Here is a 19,466-nt window from a genome sequence, read left to right on the forward strand (position 1 = left end):
TCATTGTATTAAAAGTTCCTGGGATTTTTCGCTTTTTTTTCCTTTTTGCTGACAACTGATAATCTATTTTTATTTATACTGATAATCTATTTTTTTAAGGATGATTTCGCTTATTTCTGTAATTATTTTGCTCCAAATAAATTTGATCGAGAATACTTCTAAAAGTAAGTTACACAAATTAAATTATTTTGACTTGATAATTTTAATTTGTCGAAATATTAGAAGTCAAGGAAAGAAAGCTTAAACGATTTTTTTTTATTTAAAGAAAAAAAAAACTGTAATAATTTCAATTATAATTGATCGATGTAGAAAATCCATTTTTATATTGATAATATGCAATGTTTTGTTAGATATTTTTTTAACTTTATTAATTGGTTAATTTATTTTTCTGCTTATAATATTTAATCATCTGTTGATAATAAAAAGATTAAGTGATGTGATTTTAATGATAAAGTATTATTTGAATTTCTAACTCAAGGATGCATAAAACAAAATTTTGAAAAATTTGTGCAATTTTATTAAGTAATTGGAATTGCTTCTAGGATCAACTGGTCTAGATTGTACCAGACGTAATGCTAACGGATTATACGGACGTGGTTGTTCATCAAAATTTCTGAGATGCCATGATGGCAAGCTTTATGTTTATAGATGTAGCAAAAATCGTAAATTCAATGTTGAAACGGCTAAATGTGAAGAACCAGAACAAGTTATTGCATGCATTAATAAGTAAACAAATTAATTTTTTCCAAAAAATTAGAATTTCAGAAATTTTTTTTTCAGAATTTTACTTTATTTATCAACAATACTTCATATAATACTGTCACAGTAAATTTTGAATTTGGCACTTGTTTATTATTTTTTTTTTTGTTTTTTTCAGTATGGATAATGATCGAGCAATTGTAAAAGCAGTGTATGTTTTATTTTTCCTCTGCATTTTTTTTTTTTTTTTGTTTCTTTTATGTTTATCTCATTCACTCCACAGTTAAATAATTGAATTTTAAATTAGTTTTTAATTAGCAATTTTACGAAATATTTGTATTAAAATCAAAACAAAAAAAAAAAAACAAAAATCTTCATATAGATTTTCGGTTTTTTATTGCCTTAAATTCCACTTCATTTCTGCTAAATAATTAGATTTTAAATGTTAATTTTTTTATTATTTCAAATTTCACTTTGTTTTCAGTTAAATAACTGAATTTTAGATGCTCGGTTAATTTTTTATTACTTTAAATTCTACTCCATTTCTAGTTAAATAATAAAATTTCAGATATTAAAATAATTTTTTGTTAGCAAATTTTGCAAAATATTTAAAAAAAAATTTTAAAACAAAAAAAAAAAAAAACATAAAAACTTTCATATATATTTTCATTTTTCATTGTTTAAAATTCCATTCTATTTTTAGCCAACTCATTTCCAGTGATCCATTTGATTGCTCCAAGCGAAACGATGGCGTTTATGGCACTGGTAAATGCTCAACCACTTACTACCATTGTTCACGTGGTCACTCTGCTGAAATGCTCTGTCCAGCTGGCTTATACTACAATGATAAGCTAAAAGGATGTGACGAAGTGGACAGTATTGACGAATGTAATGTATTAACTGCATTACAGGGATATAATGAACGTCGAGAAGGTCACCTGGGTGAAAGAGGTTTTATTGTTAAATCATTTCAATTAAATGAATTAAAATTTAATATATTATTACTATGAACATCGAGGAAGTCACCTGGGTGAAAGAGGCTCTATTGATAAATTATTTGAATTAAAATTTTACATGCTATTATTATAATTTAAAATTTGAAATGTGTTTCAGTCATAATTATAATTAAAATATATTTTATTTATTGAAATTAGAAGGGAAAAATTAATTATATTTTTGATGTTATAAATTTTTTCTTTTTCAATCTGTCTATTTTTAAAAACCATTATTTTCTTTTTTTTTTTTTATAGGGAAATATATTGAACGAAATTTGATGTCAATTAGAGATGGGCAATATCCTGATATAAATGAACGATACATTGATAGTGCAAGGAAATTATCACTTGGTAGAGAAAAGATGAGCAAAGATAACAGTAGTAATGACAAAAAGCGACCTGCTCGACAAACTTTGTAAAATTTTTTCAATTCGAAAAACATTTTAGGATTTCATTATCATTTTAATATTGTAATTGAGATAATAATAACAATATTATTATAATAAAATGTGTGATATAACTAGCAGAGATAATATTTGCAGATTATTGTATCCAATGAAAATTTTGCTTTTGATGTTTCGGATATCATAAAATTTTTTTAACATGGTCATTAATTATAATTTAATTTACTAATAAATTCACTCTAATTAATCATTAATAAAATGTAAAATATTACTACGAAATGCTCTTTTTTTTCTTTTTGAAATATATAATTCCATATGAAGTCAAAACGAAGTATTAAATTTTGTTAAAATTAAATAATTTTTAGAAATCAAACAAGCATATGGAAATCTAAAAGAGGTAAGTGAAACGATGACAGTTTTATCAGAATTACTCAAGTTAAGTAATACTTACATAAACAGAACATTGACATTTTACAGCATTAAATTTCATTAGCAAGTTATTCCTTTATTTTCTTTTAATAAAAACAAAAAAAAAAAAAAAAAAAAAAACAACAAACAAAAGCAATGAGTAATTTCAAAAAACTTTAAAATCAAATAATTTCTTTTTCAAAAGAAAATAGATTAACAATTTAACAATTTTATACAAAATATTTTATTTATCAGAGTGAAATAACTTATAAAAATAATTAAACATTTAACAATGTTCAAATTTATTAATATTTATTTGCTAATGCAATAATATTTCAAATATTTGTTGAGAATTGAATTGTACCCAAATGAGAAATGGAAATTATCCAATGATCAATGGACAATGTTCAAAATATTTTTGGCATTGCTCAAATGGTCAAAGTATTGGACGAATTTGTCACGATGAATTATTTTTTAATAAAGCTACTCAAAAATGTGATACACTAAACAATATTGAGGATTGCATTAATAAGTTCATTAATTTTTTTAAATTAATTATCTTAGAAATAAAATTTGATAGAGTTTGAAATGAAAAATTTTTTGTTTGAAAAAATTGGAAAAAAAATTTTCTGCGCAAAAATAATGTTTATTAGAGTGAAATAATTTCTAGCAAACAATTGATTGAAAATAATGCTGTTGAATTAAATTGCATTCAATGGAATGAAAACATTATGGAACATTCGGCATGTTCAAATTTGTATTATAATTGTACAGCTGGCAAGCTTCTTGAACTTCAGTAATTATTTATTTTAATTTTACTAATTTTATAAAAAAAGAAAAAAATTTGATAATTTTTTTACAAGCAAACATTATTTTAATTGTCATTATCGATTCGTAATTTTAATCAAAATTGATATCTCCATTTTAACCAATAAAACGACGAAAACAAAAAGAAAAAATTTTTTTAAAAAATAGAAAGATAATTTATGATTGATTGTTTATTGAAGAAAACAAATAATAACAATCTGATAAATTTTTTTTTTTTGCTTCTAGATGTCCACAGGGTCAAGTATATGACGCAAAACAGAAACAATGTGATGCTATAGAATTTGTACCGGAATGCATAAATTCGGAAAATCCTTCTCAAACAACTACAAATGATCCTATTCAAATATCAAAAATAGTTCCAGCACCGGAATTAAGTAACATTTTTCCTTTTCCCTTTTTTTTCTTTTTTTTTTTTTTTTGAATCATTAATCATAAAATTGGAATTATTATTTAGCTAATAATTATTTCACAACTTTTACTTCAATCAATTTTTGTTTTCAAATTCACCAAAATTTATCAAAATGTATTTGTTGAAATTTTTTGCTTTTTTCTAGAAAAAAATACTAGATCAAAAAATTTCAATATTAAATTCAAAATCTAATTTAAAATTAAAATTTTTTTCATTTTAAAATTCTTAATTTATTCTATATATATAATTTTGAGATGAATATATATATATATATATATATATATATATATAATTTTGAGATGAATTCTGTAATGCAAGTGGTGATGGATTATATTCAGTTGGTTGTGAAAATTATTTCTATTTTTGTGCATCAAATAATGGATATCATGTAAAATGTCCAGAAGGATTGTTTTTTGATAGTGAAACACGAATTTGCAATTATAAAAAATATGTTCACTCATGTAACTTAGATCACGATGATTCAAAGTTAGCATAAATTTAAATTTTAATCTATTTTGTTAGTAAAATTTGTTTTAAAAAGAAGTTGTTTGTTTTCGTCATTTTATATACTTTTAATATTACGGTGATATAATTTAAAAATTTTATTTTTTTTAAAATATAGATAATTAAAAAAGTTATTTTAGTTATCATAGCAGTGTTAATAAATGATAAGTTTTAAATCAAAATGTTATTTCGATTAATATTGAGAAGAAAAAAAAAAAAAAAAAAAAACAAGAAGATATATGTCCATGTGCTAAATAAATAACGTTTTAATTTTGCTAAATTTACAGCTTATTTTAAAGGAAAATTTTAAAAAATAACTTTGATATTATCATCCTTTTGTAATTTTTTTTAAATTAATAAACTCTCTTTAGCATTACACCTAGTAAACAAATTTATGATTATAATATTATTACTACCACACGGTCAATGTATCAAATTGATAAAAGTACCAAGAAAATAGAGGTATACCTTTGAAACTGTTTAAATTTTTGCTTTTTGGCTTTTTTTTTTGTTAAATTCTAAAACTCATCACAATTAAAAAAAAAATCAAAGAAAATAAAAAAAATGTTATGCAAAAAAAAATCAGCCTAATATTTTTTTTTCCAGATCGATGAAACTCAAACAAAAGAAGTGAGTAAAACCAAACATATGCCGGAAGCAAGTTTACCTGCATCTATTAGTACACCAATATCTCAAACTAAAATTCTTCCCATTCTATCAAGAGGTGTAAATTTTGCAAAAAAATAGTTTAAATTTTGAAAATTATTACTTAAACAGATTCAAATGAAGTTTTATACTTTATCTTTAATTTGTTTATATTTCTCTAACTATTTTAAACATTATTAAATTTTCTTATATATTAAAATTTTAATAGTAAAATTTTTTGGTGCAAAATTTTTACCTATAGTTCTTACCGTTTTTTTAATCTATTTTTATCAATAATTTTTACCTCTCATACTTAATACATTACAGATTTCGATTGTCGCTCGAAAGCGGATGGCTTTTATTCAATTGGTTGTAAAACTGAATTCGTTGCTTGCGCTAATCATCGGATTTTTTTTTTTGAATGTCCATATAATTTAATATTTAATGGGGAAGCACAAACCTGTGATTATGCAGAAAACATTAAAGATTGTTCAAAAATGATAGATAATGAAGAGTTAGTATAATATATATATATATATATATATAATTATTAATTTATTTTAATTACACCATTGGTAGAATTAATGTCATTATTTAATCAATACATTGTAATTAATAATGAAAAATATAAAGTAAAAATTTTTTAAAAATAATTCTTTCATTTTGAAAATTTTTTATCATTGTTTTTTTTTATTCATCATATGTAATGATACTTATAGTTACTTAAAATTTTACTTATCATCATTACATATAATTTAAGATAAAAAAACTTTCAAACTAATTTGTTAGATTTTATTTGAGAATGAACGAAAATTAATTTTTCGTTGCTACAATTCATATATCATTTTAACACTAACAAGAAATTTTAAATGAAAAATTTTTGGGGATAAATTTTTTTTTACTTATCATGCATTATCATTATTTACAGTTTAAGTTTAAAAAAAAAAAAAAAAAAAAACTTCGGATTAGATTTTTTTTTTGTTTTTAGAAATTTTTTAAAAAGTTGTTATTAAAAAACTTTTATAAACGATATTCATTGTTACCAGTAATTTTCGTTTTTTTTTTTTACAGAGCTAATATTATACGACAAAGAGGCAATAAAGTTTAGAGATGTCTTTTTATATCAAAAATGTTTTGCTAATATATTTTTAAAAATTAATTATTTCTAGGAAAGAAACAACATGTCCTGAGATAGAACGAGAATCTTCTTCAGAAAAAAAAGAAATAAAAGGCATAGATGGAACAATAATTCGTGATAAAGGTTTTATTTTTCATTAAATTGAACAATCAATTTTTATTTTCTTGTTTGAAGTTATTTATTGCTAATTTTATTGTGTAGCTTTTTGCAAAAAATTAGATGATATTTTATTAATTCAAATAATTTATTCAAGTCATCTATTATTAAATTTAATTTGTAGCTTTTCGCAAAAAATTAAATGATATTTTATTAACTTAAATAATCTATTCATATCTGTTATTAATTTTAATTTTAGCTTTTTGCAAAAAATTAAAGGATATTTTATTAATTTAAATAATCTATTCATATCTGTTATTAATTTTAATTTTAGCTTTTTGCAAAAAATTAAAGGATGGTGTTTATTTCAATGATTGTGGAAATGAATATATCGTATGTAGTCGACATGTTACATTTGTTTATAATTGCCCAGAAGGTATAAATTTTGAAATTACATTGGATTTATGTTGCTGTAAGGTATCTTTAAATCATTTAGAGTGTTAAAATAAATCAGTAAATTGCTTCATTTGCTTTATTTTATTACCCTTTTACTTACTTAAGCCATTTTTTTAAAAAGAAAATTTAAATGGCACATTGAATATCAATAAGCATAATGAATATGTTTTTGAGCAAGACGTAAATCCAACAGATTTAGTCAAATTTAATTTCAAACAATTGTTTTTCTTTTTTTCAAATTTAAATGAATTCTGATGACAAGAATAATGAAAAATATTTCAGGACAGATTGTTAACCCAACAAGCAAAATCTGTGATAAAGCGAAAAATATACCCGAATGTGTGAGCGCAAATGATCGAATTTAATTTCAAAATGTTTAAAACGCTCATTTTTTTCGCCATTTCTTTTTACTATGTTAATTCACTACAATAATTAAACTTTTTAATGAACTTGTTCAATGCATGTTTCACAAACCATGGCAAATTAAATTGAAACAATACAGCTTTTATTATTTGTTTCATTTTAATTTTTTATTTTCACATTTTTTTCATTTCATCCTACATAAAATTACACTTTCCTCTTTTTTCTATTCCCATGTTAATGATAACTGTAATAAAATAATTTCATAAGTGTAAAAAAAAGAAAGTGAGAGAAAGGGAAAGAGAGAGAGAGGTAATAGATAAAGGACATAGTAATGAATTGAAATTTGCATTTAATAAATTTGCTACACAAAAAGAAAAAAGAATTAGAAGTAGTGAAAACAAAGTAGTGAATTAAAAGTAATGAATAAAAGAAGAAAGTAATTTATTACGCAAAAAAAAAAATATCAAAGAAAAGCATTGAAGTGATATATGACAAATTAAACCATATGTATTACTAAAATATTCTACTTATCATATCTCATCTGATTAAAACTGTAAATAATTATGAAAAACTTATCATTTATTTCATCTATTTGACCCATATAATTGAAATAATTAATACACTTACTTACTTAGTTACTTGGACACTACTATTTTCATTGAGAGACTTTCAGTGATTCGTATTTAAGGATTTGCTAAAAGTTTGTTAATTGAGGTAATTGAGGGTTTTTTTTTTTTCGACTGTTGGACAGTTATTCCGTGGTAATGTGATAATGTAACATGAGGGATGTAGGAGGAGTAAGTAAGTATACGAGTAATATACAAGTTATTAGGAAAAATTAAAAATAATTAACAGATCTTAATAAAATTGGATGAGTTAAATGATTGATTGTAACAAACATAGGTGATTTTTTTTTTTCACATTTCTTCATCTTCTTTGTGGAATAGATTGATAGAAGAGTAATAGTTGAAATGTGATTGTTCATTTGTTATTTAGAAGATTCAGATGAATTCAAATTCATATTATTTGGAATGAAATTATGAAAAAAAGTTTTTTTTTTATTATCATGCAAGACATGTATTGTAATAAAAGCGAGAAGTTTTTGCTAACTTTACTTCAGAAATGAGAAATTGTTAGCTTTACTTTAAAAATGCGAAATTCCTAACTTTACTCTAAAAATAAGATTACTAGCTTTTTTGATTAATCAGAGTGTATTACATGTTAAATTGTTGAAGTTATATTATTATCATTCATGAAATCCCCTCAGCGCTTTATCTTACTAATATTTTTTTCGTCAAATGATAGTTTAAGCTATTGGAATGAGATATTTCATGAAGCTTACACTCTATCTTTCTATAAAATGAACCTAGGAGAAGTTATTTTAGCCTATAAAATGGTTCATGCAATGAAATTCTAATGACAGTGAAATTTTCAGCACGAATTTAATTATATAATAATGTCGAAAACAAAAAAAAAAAAAGCTTTTCGTAATATATGCAGGATGGTGGTAGTAAGGATTACACGTAATATGTGACTTTTTTTTCAATAATAGTGCCTTTGTTTCAGGTTTAGATTGACAACGCTTAGGCACTTCGATTTTTTTCCTAACTAATCATTGTCGAATTTCAGAAGTCGAAGTTTAAACTTGAAACACGGGTCATCAGCGAAGTGATTTCTTGTATTTTTGCTCATAAATTGTTTGAAAATTCGTAATATGCGCTTACGAATACCCAATGGTTATATTGCATTCCGAAGGACGACAGTAATTGTAGGCTTCGGAATAGGCATTGGTGTTGCAGTAATCGGTTATTTCTATATAAAAAGGTAATCGTTCGGTCTTGGATTATGTTATTATTTGTTATATCTATGGATGAAAATTAGAATTTATTCTTTTTAATAGTGAAACTTGAGCGTTACATTTGACTTGTTCAAACTTGCATCGTAGATGTTTAGATTAGTTATATATTATTAAAAATTACTTTGAACAATATGGTTTCAGATTTTGGAGAAGTACTCATAAGAATGAACCTGATGAATGTAACGATGCTACAGAAATTCATCCAAATGGTCTTGTTATATCTCGATGTGAGGATTTCATTTATTTTGTGCTTCCTATTTTAAGCTAAAAGTTTGAATAGTGATATTCCTAAGAATGATATCAACCTGGATTATTAAACTAAGAAATTGTAATAACCAAATAATTTGTAGTGCGAAGTGGTAGGACTAGAGGGGCACTATCAATTGGATCGTCACAACGAAACTCATCTAGACCAGGAAATATACCACCCGCTGAATTGGACCTGATTTCCAGTATGTGCATTTATAATACTTCATTCTTTTTTTTTTCTTTTTTACTTCTGTTCTCTTGCATTTCTTTATATGATAAAAAAACAGGTGATTCATTTCGTTATAGTTTGGAAGACCGGATTTTAGGTTTACAATCGGTGCAAGAAATATTACAGCGGGTAGAACGAGCAGTTTCTTCATTGGATATGGTGAAAAATCGTTCAGAAAAAGATTGTAGACGGGCTGATTTACTCTCTTCTATATTAGACAGGTTTTTTCATAAAACAATCATTAAAGCTTATTGTAAATACCATCTGTTGAGCTAAATTGTACTCCTTGAACTGAGCAAAAATTTTTTCTGAAGTAAGAAGTGTGCTTTTTTTTTTTGTTTAACTGTTATCTTATTGGCTATGAAAATAACGATTTTCTATATGCAGGGGCTCACATCAAAGTAATTTATATTTTTCTATGCTCAATAGCTTAGATAGCTTACATCAGTGTAACGTTTACAGTAAAATAAAATGAAAAGGTAGTATTGTTGTCTTATCCTGATTTTTGAAGTCTGAGGTGCATCTAAGATTTTCTCTTCATCACGAACTGTTCTTCAGGTTGCGAATTTTGGAAACAGACATTATAAGAGTAGTACAGGAAGGTGGTTATGAAAAAGAAGTTCCACCTAGCGATGAACAGTGTAAGTTACGAACGCCTCCATTGTATTCCTATTTATGAAATTTTGATTTTTTTTTTTGTTTTTTATTCAAGTATTTAACATATTTAGCAGTCATAAAACTCTGTATTCATAAATGTTAATAGTGTGAACAAAAGTTGGTTGCAGAATGCTCAATTAATTTTTTCTTATGATTTTCTTTTATAATAAATTAAATTCAGTTTGGTCAGCAGGAGGATCGCAGCGTGCAGGCACTTTATCAGTTCTCTCGGACGAATCATTTTGGTCAACTTATGAAGAATTTGTAAAATTTTATAAAAATTATTAAGATAGAGTATTTTTAGAGTATTTTACTCTATTTTCAGCACTACATTAGATATTTCCTTGTTTTCAGCCTATGAGTATAGATGATGTCGATGTTTTGATGCGAGAACCATTGAACTTGGATAAGAACGTATTGCATTTCTATCTGGAGGGTATAGCAGCTGTAGAAACCGGCGAAGTGAATTGCAGAAAAATAAGGTATATAAGATTTTCGTATAATTCTTTTTTTTTTTTTTTCAGTTTTTATGTGATATTGTTAAATAGCCATTTAACATATTTATCTTGTAAATTATACATATTCGGTTAACATTGAAGTGTTAGAAGTTGCTCATGGTGATGACGATCTTAAGTTAATTTTAGGACAGAATTTTGTTGCTGTGAGGATGATGATGATTTTAAAGCTAAAGTTTGGTGCATACGTCAAGCGTTCACTGTAAGTATTTATCATAAATTTCTTAGAAAAATGATGCATTTCCGTTGTTTGTTTTACCTTTAATGTGATGAGTAGGTGTTATTAATCTTTATTTTGTTTTTGTATAAATTATATATATATATAGACTACTTGTATCATGTGTTATATAGAATGTAATATATATAAGTAGTCTAATTTGGTTATATATTTATTGCAGGAGATTTTATTAGATGAGCATAATCGTGTATGGTTAGCGCAAGCAGGACGTCAATTAATTGCAGATTTACTGCGACATGCCAGCAAAGATCCTACTTCGTTTTATTTAGCTTATGATGCTATGATGGAATATTTGAATGAAACCCAGCATCTGGAAATTGTTGATAATGAGTTGAAACAAAGAGGAGTAAGTTATCATTTTTATTATATTTGAAGACTCACGTCTGCTACTGTTTTAATGACGTCTATATCAGTTAATAATGTTTATATCTATACTTCAATGCAAATAGCATTGTAGGCTTAATAAACCTTATTCTTTAGCTTAAGCTAACAGTTATATTACTTTAGGTACCGGAATTGGGTTTCTGGGATATCGTTCTAGACTACATTCTGATTGATGCATTTGAAGACCTTTCGCGACCACCATCTGCTGTTTTAGCTGTTACAAGAAATATGTTTTTAAACCAGTCAATGAAGGAATCAACATTAGTAACCGTGATTTGGTCTATGCTGAAAGCTAAACGTGCAAGACTTGCGGTACTATTTTTGCTCACCTGTTTTGAGTATTAATGCAGCTTACTTCCTTTTTTTATTGCAAAACATTAAGGCACATTTCATGCATAAAAATTATGTTTTAGGTAGCTGATGGATTTATATCACATTTCTACAATATCTCGGAAGCAGCTTCTCCGTATATCACCTTAGGTTTCTTGGGGACTGATGAACACTTACGCGAGTTATGTCACTACTTCAAAGTTTGTTTTAACATTTAATTTGCATGATTGTGGTTGTAATGATTTTCTAAAAGAATAGTCATAATGAAAGTTTTTTCGATCACTTCACTTTATTTTTAAAAACGGAGTTGGAATGTAATTGTATTGTGTTATCGAATCTTCAGCAAGAACCAAATCTTTGCTTGTTCCTTACTTTTGAATTAGAGATAATCGTTTTTAACATTGTAAACATCAGGGGAAATTCATTACAGAAATGGTAGTTTTTTTTTTTTTTTTTATTTTTAGCTTATCACATACTAGATATAATGATACTTGGATTACCTTGCAATTTTCAGGAACAAATGTGTTCGTTTATTGTTGATATATTTAACGTGAAGAAAGTAAGATATACATCGCTTAAGGATTTGGCTGAGGATATACGACTAATTCTCGAAACACGTCTTGAAATGGTTCAAACTAGATTAAGCACTGAATTACTTCCCCCATCATGACATTTCTTTAGTTTAAATTGTAATTTATGTCCATGCTTTGATGTTATTTCAATGTACAATAATGAGATTTTTAATAGTACTAATGTAGATAAAAATAAACTGAACTATATGTCTCGAGTTTTAAAGCTGAAAGACTATGAACAACAATAGTAATATTCTTAGAAATACAAGTATAGTTCCTGCATTTAAACTTTTAGAAGTATTTTTTTAAATATCTAGGCTTCCATTGAACTTATCATTTGAGCATACGACTTGATCTCCTAAATTCAATGTTTAACTCTCTGTTAACAATTAATTCGTTCTGTTGTTCCAGTTATATATTGTTGATGTTTTTTTTTTTTTTTTTTTTTTTTTTTTTTCATTAAATTACTTTTAACTAATTCTAATGTTATTTGACCAGTTATTATCAACAAATATTTGTTACAGATGCGGTTTGCGATGTTTTGCTTAATTTTAATTCCATCGTGTTCTCTGTAATATTTTGAATATTTCGGGAAGCGTGGTCTGAATTATTTTTCAGTTTACAAATGGTTAACTTTTTTATGGGAATAGTTTAAGCATACCATATCTCATTTTTTTTAGCAGCAATGCTTTTGAAAGAGGACAGGGAAAAATTATTGGAGAAATGTATACAAATAGATAAAATAATCAAAAGAAATATTAATTTGATACCAATCGGAAATTGGCATTTCGATGATGAGACGACTGAGGAGCTTCGTAAGCAAAAACATCGAATTGTTGATGAACAATTAACAGGAGGTTAGTTTTATTATTTTTTTTTTCCTAGATACATTCGCTCTATTTGCTTCTGTAAGCTTTGTTGGGTTTCACCAGTTTATCAAATGATGACGGTAAGTTAAAGATATATAACTCTGTAAAAGAGAATAAAATTGGGAAATGTTTTCAGAACAGAAACAGAAGCTCAGTAAAGCTTCGAAGCAACGAATAGCTCGTGAAATAGGTGTGAACTGTCAGACGATCAGCGATGTTCTAGATTGGATGGCAAAAAATCACGGTAATACAAAACCTGTTAAGGTAAGGTTTTTGCATTCTATATTGAGATAAACATTAGTCACTCATTTCTTATAGTATAGGTGTCTAAAAAATTTAGAAATTCTGGTTCTTTGATTTGAAATTTTTTTTCTTTTTTTTTTTTTTAAGCCTGTAACAATTCCCAAAATGAAGGATCGGAAAAAGAATAAAGATATAAAACCAGTGATAAATAATTCAGTCGATTCTCAACCTTTGGATACTAACGGTTCAACTAAACCTCTTGCTCGAGAATTAAATGGGAGGTATTTTTTTTTTTTTTTTTTTTTTTAGATTGAAATAGAGTATTTGTACTTCATTGTATTCTTTGGATTTTGGATTGAATCTGGTCAAGGTGTGCATTGCTTATTTGAACATTGAAGTATTTTTTCTGGTTTTGTTCACAGCATAAGTGTGTCGAATAAAGTTTCAAATTTCTTTATGAGAGAAATTGAAATGCCATATTAACTTAGCTATTTTTAGTCTAGTAAATGAAACAACAAGTGCTAATAATGAGCGAAAAAGGATACATGATAGCAATATGAGTAATACGGAAAATAACTCCTTTTTGGGAACTATTTCCACTGTAGCACCACCTGATGCTTTGGAAGGTCGCAAGTTAGCTCTTAAAAAACTACAGGAAAAATTGGAACAATTTAAAGGTAAATTTTAATACTTTCGTAATTTGCAATAGGAATGTACTCTTTAAGAGAATTGTTCTTACCAATAAATTTTTTTCTTTCCATAAATTATCATATGAAGATTATGACTTTCTACTATATGATTAATGTATTTTTAGCAAAAAGGCGTGGTAACATGACAGCTTATCAGTATGAAGAAAAACGAAAATTGAAAAGGCGTATGAGTAAATTGAAGATGAAGGAAAGAAGGACAGTTGCTAAACAGCAGATAAAAAATTCGAAGTATATTTTATAGATTTTTTTTTTCTCAGGTATCTGACAGTGATTTGATAAAACTTTTAGAATTTGTTGGAATCTGACTCTTTCCTTTTTTTTCTCTCGTCTGTTTTATTATCTTTTCTTTGGATTTTATCAATATTTTTAAGCTCTCGTGATTTTCTTATGATATTCTAGAAAATTTGTTAAAAAAATTACTACCATCTCACTTCTACAGGAAATTTTAGGCTACCATCAGATGAAACAGTGCCCAACAAACGTCCGAAATTGGGAACGGAGTCGAAAGTGGGAGAAATGGAAGAGAAAGATGATAAATTGATTTTCTCAAAATTTGATTTCATTGTAAGGGATGAAAAGCAGGTAGCGCATAATTTAATAAATTTAATTTACAGTCGTGATCTACTTTCCAGATCATTCTTATGCACACTGTAGCACCAACAGTTTCAGAGAAAAACAAAAAAGGATAAACGAGACAAGTTCACCGGTAAAGATTATAAACGATTGCTTGTTAAAGCTGAGAAAAGAGAAGAAAAACTGGAAAAAGTACGATCAAAGAATCCTGAAAAGGCTTTGAGAATTGAAAAAAATATTCAATGGAAGAAAGCATTAAATCGTGCTGAGGGACAGAAAGTTAAGGTAGGGTTCAAGTAGAAATTTATTTTCGTGAAATTCTAAGGAATTTACTTTATTGAAATTATTGAAATTCTGTTTTTTTTCTGAAAAAGTTTGTTAAGCTGTTTCAAAACGTGAAACTGTATTTTTTTTTCTTTTTTTGCAGGATAATCCAGAGCTTTTGAAAAAAAGCTTAAAAAAAAAGGAGAAAATAAAGGAATCAAGAAGAAAGAAATGGGGAAATCGTGTCAAACATACCTTGCAAATGCAAGCTCGAAAGCAAGAAAAACGATCAGCAAATATCCAAGCTCGTAAAGATATTGTTAAAAAAAGAAAAATGCAAAGAGCTCGAAAGAAGGGAAGAATATTGTGATAGTTATTTTGTTCGTCTTTGTTTCTTGTCATTTTTATTTTTTTGTTTGGGAAATCAAAATTTCTTTGTTATTTTTTTCAAGACTGAAAGTGTATTACCCTTATTCAGTATTCCTTTAATTCCTACTAGCGTCCGATAAAAATATATCAGTGGGTGATTATTAAGTCTTTCTTTTTTATCCCTGAATTAAATTTTTCGAAGAAATTTTCGCGATTTCTAGCTTTTCTAGTTGTGCGTAAAGGATTTTGCTCTAAACGGACGAAAATTATAAATTTATAATGATTGCCATGCAAACAAATGGTTTTTAAAAAAATTCCTTGTGAACGACATAATGACCAATTTGTTGTTGTAAAATTGTTGAACTATGGTAGATTGTTATTTAAAAAACTTCCTACATTTTTTCTTTGACTAATTTTTTTTTACTGTTGGCTTTACGATGAGAATAAATGCAGTCACATTTCTTTTTTTATTGCATTGTCTTTCATTATTGAATTTGAAGGAGGCGCTTCTGATTTTCGTGGTACAGTTTGAGCTATAAATATAAGAAAAAATGAAATTAAATGAGGGTGTTGAAGTTAGAATTAAAAGTATCAAAGTTAGAATTTAAAAAAAAAAAAATAAAAAAATAAAAAACACAAATCTTGTGTGCATTGTATTCCAAATCTTGGATAATTAGAGAATTTTGGCGAAATGTCATTATGTTTTCTTTTTTTTTCCTTTTTAATTGGTTAGAAAGAAATTTTAAAAACATTTCTATGAAGTACTTACAATGGTAATGAAATCAGCATTTGCATATTTATTACTAATACTAACGATAAACAAAGTGGCATGTTACGATACATTTATACCGGATTTCAATAAACTTAAACATGGTATGCTGCAAACCGAAAAAGTTAATTTGCGCCGTTTTAAACGAGTAAGTTCCAAATGGTAATTAGTTTTGGAATTGAAATTACTAACACAGAAATAATTGTGAAACAACTGCATTCTATTCAAAATTTAAAAGTGGTTATTTGGTGATTACTTACCTTTGCATTTCTAATATGCAGTATCGTGCATGATTGATAAATAGTCTGTTAGCAGTTTGAAAGTGGAAAGAAAGTTTAATTAAAAAAGTTTAATTTAAGTTTAAATAAATTTAAACTCAGATAGTATTAGAAATAATTAAAAAACTTTTAAATTAGTCTATTATTCGAACTCAAATGCTAGTAAAAATAAGTTGTCTAAAATTTGGTTCTTTTTTTTAAAGTTGAGGGGCAATTTTTGTTGAAACAATTTTTTCCTTTTTTTTAGATAAGGTAAATCCGTTTTTTATCTTTAAATTTAAATAAGTAAATTTTGCTATTACTACTTAACAAATGATTAGTGCATTTCCAGTTATGTGCATTCGTATTTTTGATCAATATTGAACAACTGTAATTTACTTCTCAAAAGTTCAGTAGTATTAAAAGTGAAATAATTAATGATAATCATTTAGAATTTATTTTATTGATTACAGAAGTTGATAAATCATAAAATGTACCTTAATTAATAGTTATATATAATCATTTTGCAGGCATCAAATGATTACCGTGGATATAGTGAATCACATTTTTATGGAATACAAACAAAGTTAAATAATCAATTTGCAGAATTTATAGTGCAAGCAGTAACATTTGCAGCAAATGTGCAGCGTAATCGCGCTTTTTATTATGATACAGCAAAAATATGCAAATTTTTGCGCCATCGTATCATGTAAGCCAGGCGATACAGTTAGATATAATTTAATGCAATTTGTTTAAAGTTAACAATTTTAAAATTGTAATTATACCAATTGCTATTTTTGGTTTTTGGTTTTTTTTTTTTTGAACAATGCAAAAGATATCATGAATATTTTAATATTCAAATAAAATAGTTCTAAAAAATTTCGAATGATAATTGTATATAAATTTTTACTTTTCGTTTTTTCATATATTACAGTGGTTTGCATTTTTTTATATACACAATAGCAGTTGTGATACCATCAATTTTTGGTATTATTATGGCAACATTTGTCTGGCGATCACTTGTACGACAAATTGACGGCATTGTTATGGTATATAGAATAATTTTGTTAAAATTTAATTTTAATTTAAATTAATTCCAACATATATTTTATTTAGATATTCTAAAAAAAAAGTTTCCATTGTATTTGATAATTGTTTTTCTTAAATTAGCTATGAATTCTTTTAAACGTTATTTATTTATTTGTTTCTTCCTTCAATTTTTTTAGATAAAACTACTTTTTCATAATATTATGAGCCTATCTGAAAATTTTATAAATTCAATTAAAAATCAAAAAAAAAATTTTAAAGGCACCTCCAGATGGAGTAGATTTACCGCCGCTATCAAACAAACCACCAGGATTTTATGTTCCATTACATCGACGTCCAATAATTTATTTACAACTTGCAAAAGAGAAATGCTTTGGCAAAAAGGGAGCATATGTAAATTTTTATGATAATTCTTATTATAATTTAAAATTTCTAGCATAATTTTGAAATATAAAACAGATAATTTATGATTAGCAACAGAAAAAAAATAATGAGTAATAAAAAAAATTTGTTTTAGGTAGGACAGGTTGCTTTTTTTAATTTTTACATTCAAACTACAAATGATTATTATATCTTAAAAATATAATATATATATATATATATATATATATATATATATATATATCTTAAAAAACAAAAAATAAAAAATATAATTTTGTCTTAAAAAAAATTTCAAGATAAAAATGAATAATACGAAAACTTCAAGTGCAATTAACAAAAGTATTACTTCCTTCAAAATACAATTTTAATATCTGATAAGTACTACTTTTGTATTAATTTAATTTTAATTTTTAGCAAGAAAATATCCTGCGTCGACGAAAACGAATAATTCAATAAAGAAAATATTAATCACATTTTTCAGATGCGACAATTAAAATGTAGCAAAAAACATAAAATCAAACTAACTCTATTTTGCTTAATTAGCAAAATAAACCACTGAATTTCAGTCAATTTTTCAAAAGTATAAATTTGCATAGAAATCTATTAGCATCTGAAAAAAAATTTTTTTTTGCGTCATTTGTCCATTAAAAAAGCAATGTGAAATACATGGAAACATTTTTTCATTGATATATTTAAAGTTTCACAAAAAAATTTCTCTATATCAATAATTAAATCATTGATTTTGTCTTACATGTCTTACATGATAGAAAATATAATAGCAGAATGTATGTGCATGATATCATTAAAATAAGTTAACTGGAAGTTTAAAATGAGAAAAGATAAAGTTAAAAGTGAAAATAATGATTGGATAGAAATTAGTTTGAAATTTATTCAACACAGGACAAATTTGTCCAGTAAAATTTAACAATTTTCAGCATTTTTGAGTGCTCATTTTATACCATTAATTTCACGTAAAATTTTCAATCGTTTTTTTTAGCTTGCCTAAAATTAAAAAAAAAAATTTTTTTAAGGAAGATATTATTTGAAATGCAAAAAAGGCTGTAGTAATGCATAATTAAAAATTTTTGTTTTGAAAAATTGACCAAAAATATTTTTCAGTCTTAAAAAGTTATAAAGAAAAAAATTGAAATTGGAAAATATCCAAATGTAAAAGGTAAAGCAAATGCCGAAAAAACCAGAGTAATTTTATAATATGCTGAACTAATTTTGTATTAAATCCATAAAATCGAAATTTCGAGACTAGAGACTTAATAAAAAATTATTTCTTAGATAAATGTAAAGCTTATTTCAATTTTATATCTCAAGTAACAAATTCATTTATACTTATCTTCCAACTGCATGAATTAACGACTGATTTAAAAAAATTCATTTATTAAATGTTATCTCCTATTTTTTATTTGCATCAACTAAAAGATTATAAGCTTTTGTTTAATGAACTTTCTTTGTTTTATAATCCAAATTTACTTGCATTATTGAAATATCGAAGTGAACTTCCAATCTGACAATCATTCTTATAAGTAAATGGAAGAATACTATAAATTAAGTTTTACTATCTAAAGAGTTACAGTAATAGCTTTTTACTTATTTGTAATCATTAACTTTGTTATAAGCCAATACCTTAACATATGAAAATTATAATTATTATTTATCGTAAGTATGAGTTTTTAACAACTGCAATTATCAGTTTAGTTTAACTAAATATATACTGTATGCATCTGATCAATTTCTATTTAATATGATAATCTGCAACAAACCAAATTTTTTTAATTTTACATTTAATTACCTTTTGATTTTGTCACTTTATATTATCATCATATAATTTCACTTAACGATTTAGTTCAAACTACTCATTTGAGTTAACCAATCAACAAATAAGGACAATTCATTGTTGAAAATTAAGATTTTCTAAATGCTTACTGATATTAAAACAATATTATAAATAATTAATTATATTAAAACAGCGATTTAATAATTTCAGCAAATTAT

At 25.5% G+C, this 19,466-nt stretch overlaps 4 protein-coding genes across 4 annotated transcripts; all 4 read left to right on the forward strand.

Moving 5' to 3' along the window:
• Positions 1-100: 100 nt before the first annotated feature.
• On the forward strand, positions 101-6,947 carry Bm14333 (Uncharacterized protein; the record flags this gene model as incomplete). The annotated part of the gene is made up of 16 exons (XM_043074781.1): positions 101-164; positions 543-726; positions 878-910; positions 1,418-1,650; positions 1,950-2,109; positions 2,464-2,495; positions 2,858-3,038; positions 3,177-3,302; positions 3,560-3,708; positions 4,043-4,229; positions 4,619-4,709; positions 4,854-4,971; positions 5,220-5,406; positions 6,062-6,153; positions 6,461-6,562; positions 6,865-6,947. 16 exons carry the CDS (start codon positions 101-103, stop codon positions 6,945-6,947), a joined length of 2,022 nt encoding a protein of 673 aa, XP_042930715.1.
• A 1,712-nt stretch (positions 6,948-8,659) lies between these two features.
• Positions 8,660-12,075, forward strand: Bm4728 (conserved hypothetical protein,hypothetical protein; the record flags this gene model as incomplete). Its single annotated transcript, XM_043074782.1, has 12 exons — positions 8,660-8,769; positions 8,945-9,030; positions 9,154-9,255; positions 9,379-9,502; positions 9,840-9,922; positions 10,120-10,202; positions 10,293-10,420; positions 10,583-10,655; positions 10,852-11,037; positions 11,199-11,387; positions 11,489-11,605; positions 11,920-12,075. The coding sequence occupies 12 exons, from the start codon at positions 8,660-8,662 to the stop codon at positions 12,073-12,075; spliced, it is 1,437 nt and encodes a 478-aa protein (XP_042930716.1).
• A 587-nt stretch (positions 12,076-12,662) lies between these two features.
• Bm7494 (Surfeit locus protein 6 containing protein) lies at positions 12,663-15,006 on the forward strand (the record flags this gene model as incomplete). The annotated part of the gene is made up of 8 exons (XM_043074783.1): positions 12,663-12,834; positions 12,983-13,110; positions 13,237-13,370; positions 13,588-13,766; positions 13,904-14,027; positions 14,249-14,381; positions 14,469-14,657; positions 14,800-15,006. The coding sequence occupies 8 exons, from the start codon at positions 12,663-12,665 to the stop codon at positions 15,004-15,006; spliced, it is 1,266 nt and encodes a 421-aa protein (XP_042930717.1).
• A 769-nt stretch (positions 15,007-15,775) lies between these two features.
• On the forward strand, positions 15,776-17,915 carry Bm12976 (Uncharacterized protein; the record flags this gene model as incomplete). The annotated part of the gene is made up of 5 exons (XM_043074784.1): positions 15,776-15,922; positions 16,562-16,740; positions 16,966-17,080; positions 17,340-17,471; positions 17,874-17,915. The coding sequence occupies 5 exons, from the start codon at positions 15,776-15,778 to the stop codon at positions 17,913-17,915; spliced, it is 615 nt and encodes a 204-aa protein (XP_042930718.1).
• Between the last annotated feature and the right edge of the window lie 1,551 nt (positions 17,916-19,466).

The sequence above is a fragment of the Brugia malayi genome (assembly GCF_000002995.4).
Source record: "Brugia malayi strain FR3 genome assembly, contig: Bm_v4_ChrX_scaffold_001, whole genome shotgun sequence".
NCBI classification, from domain to species: Eukaryota; Metazoa; Nematoda; class Chromadorea; order Rhabditida; family Onchocercidae; genus Brugia; species Brugia malayi.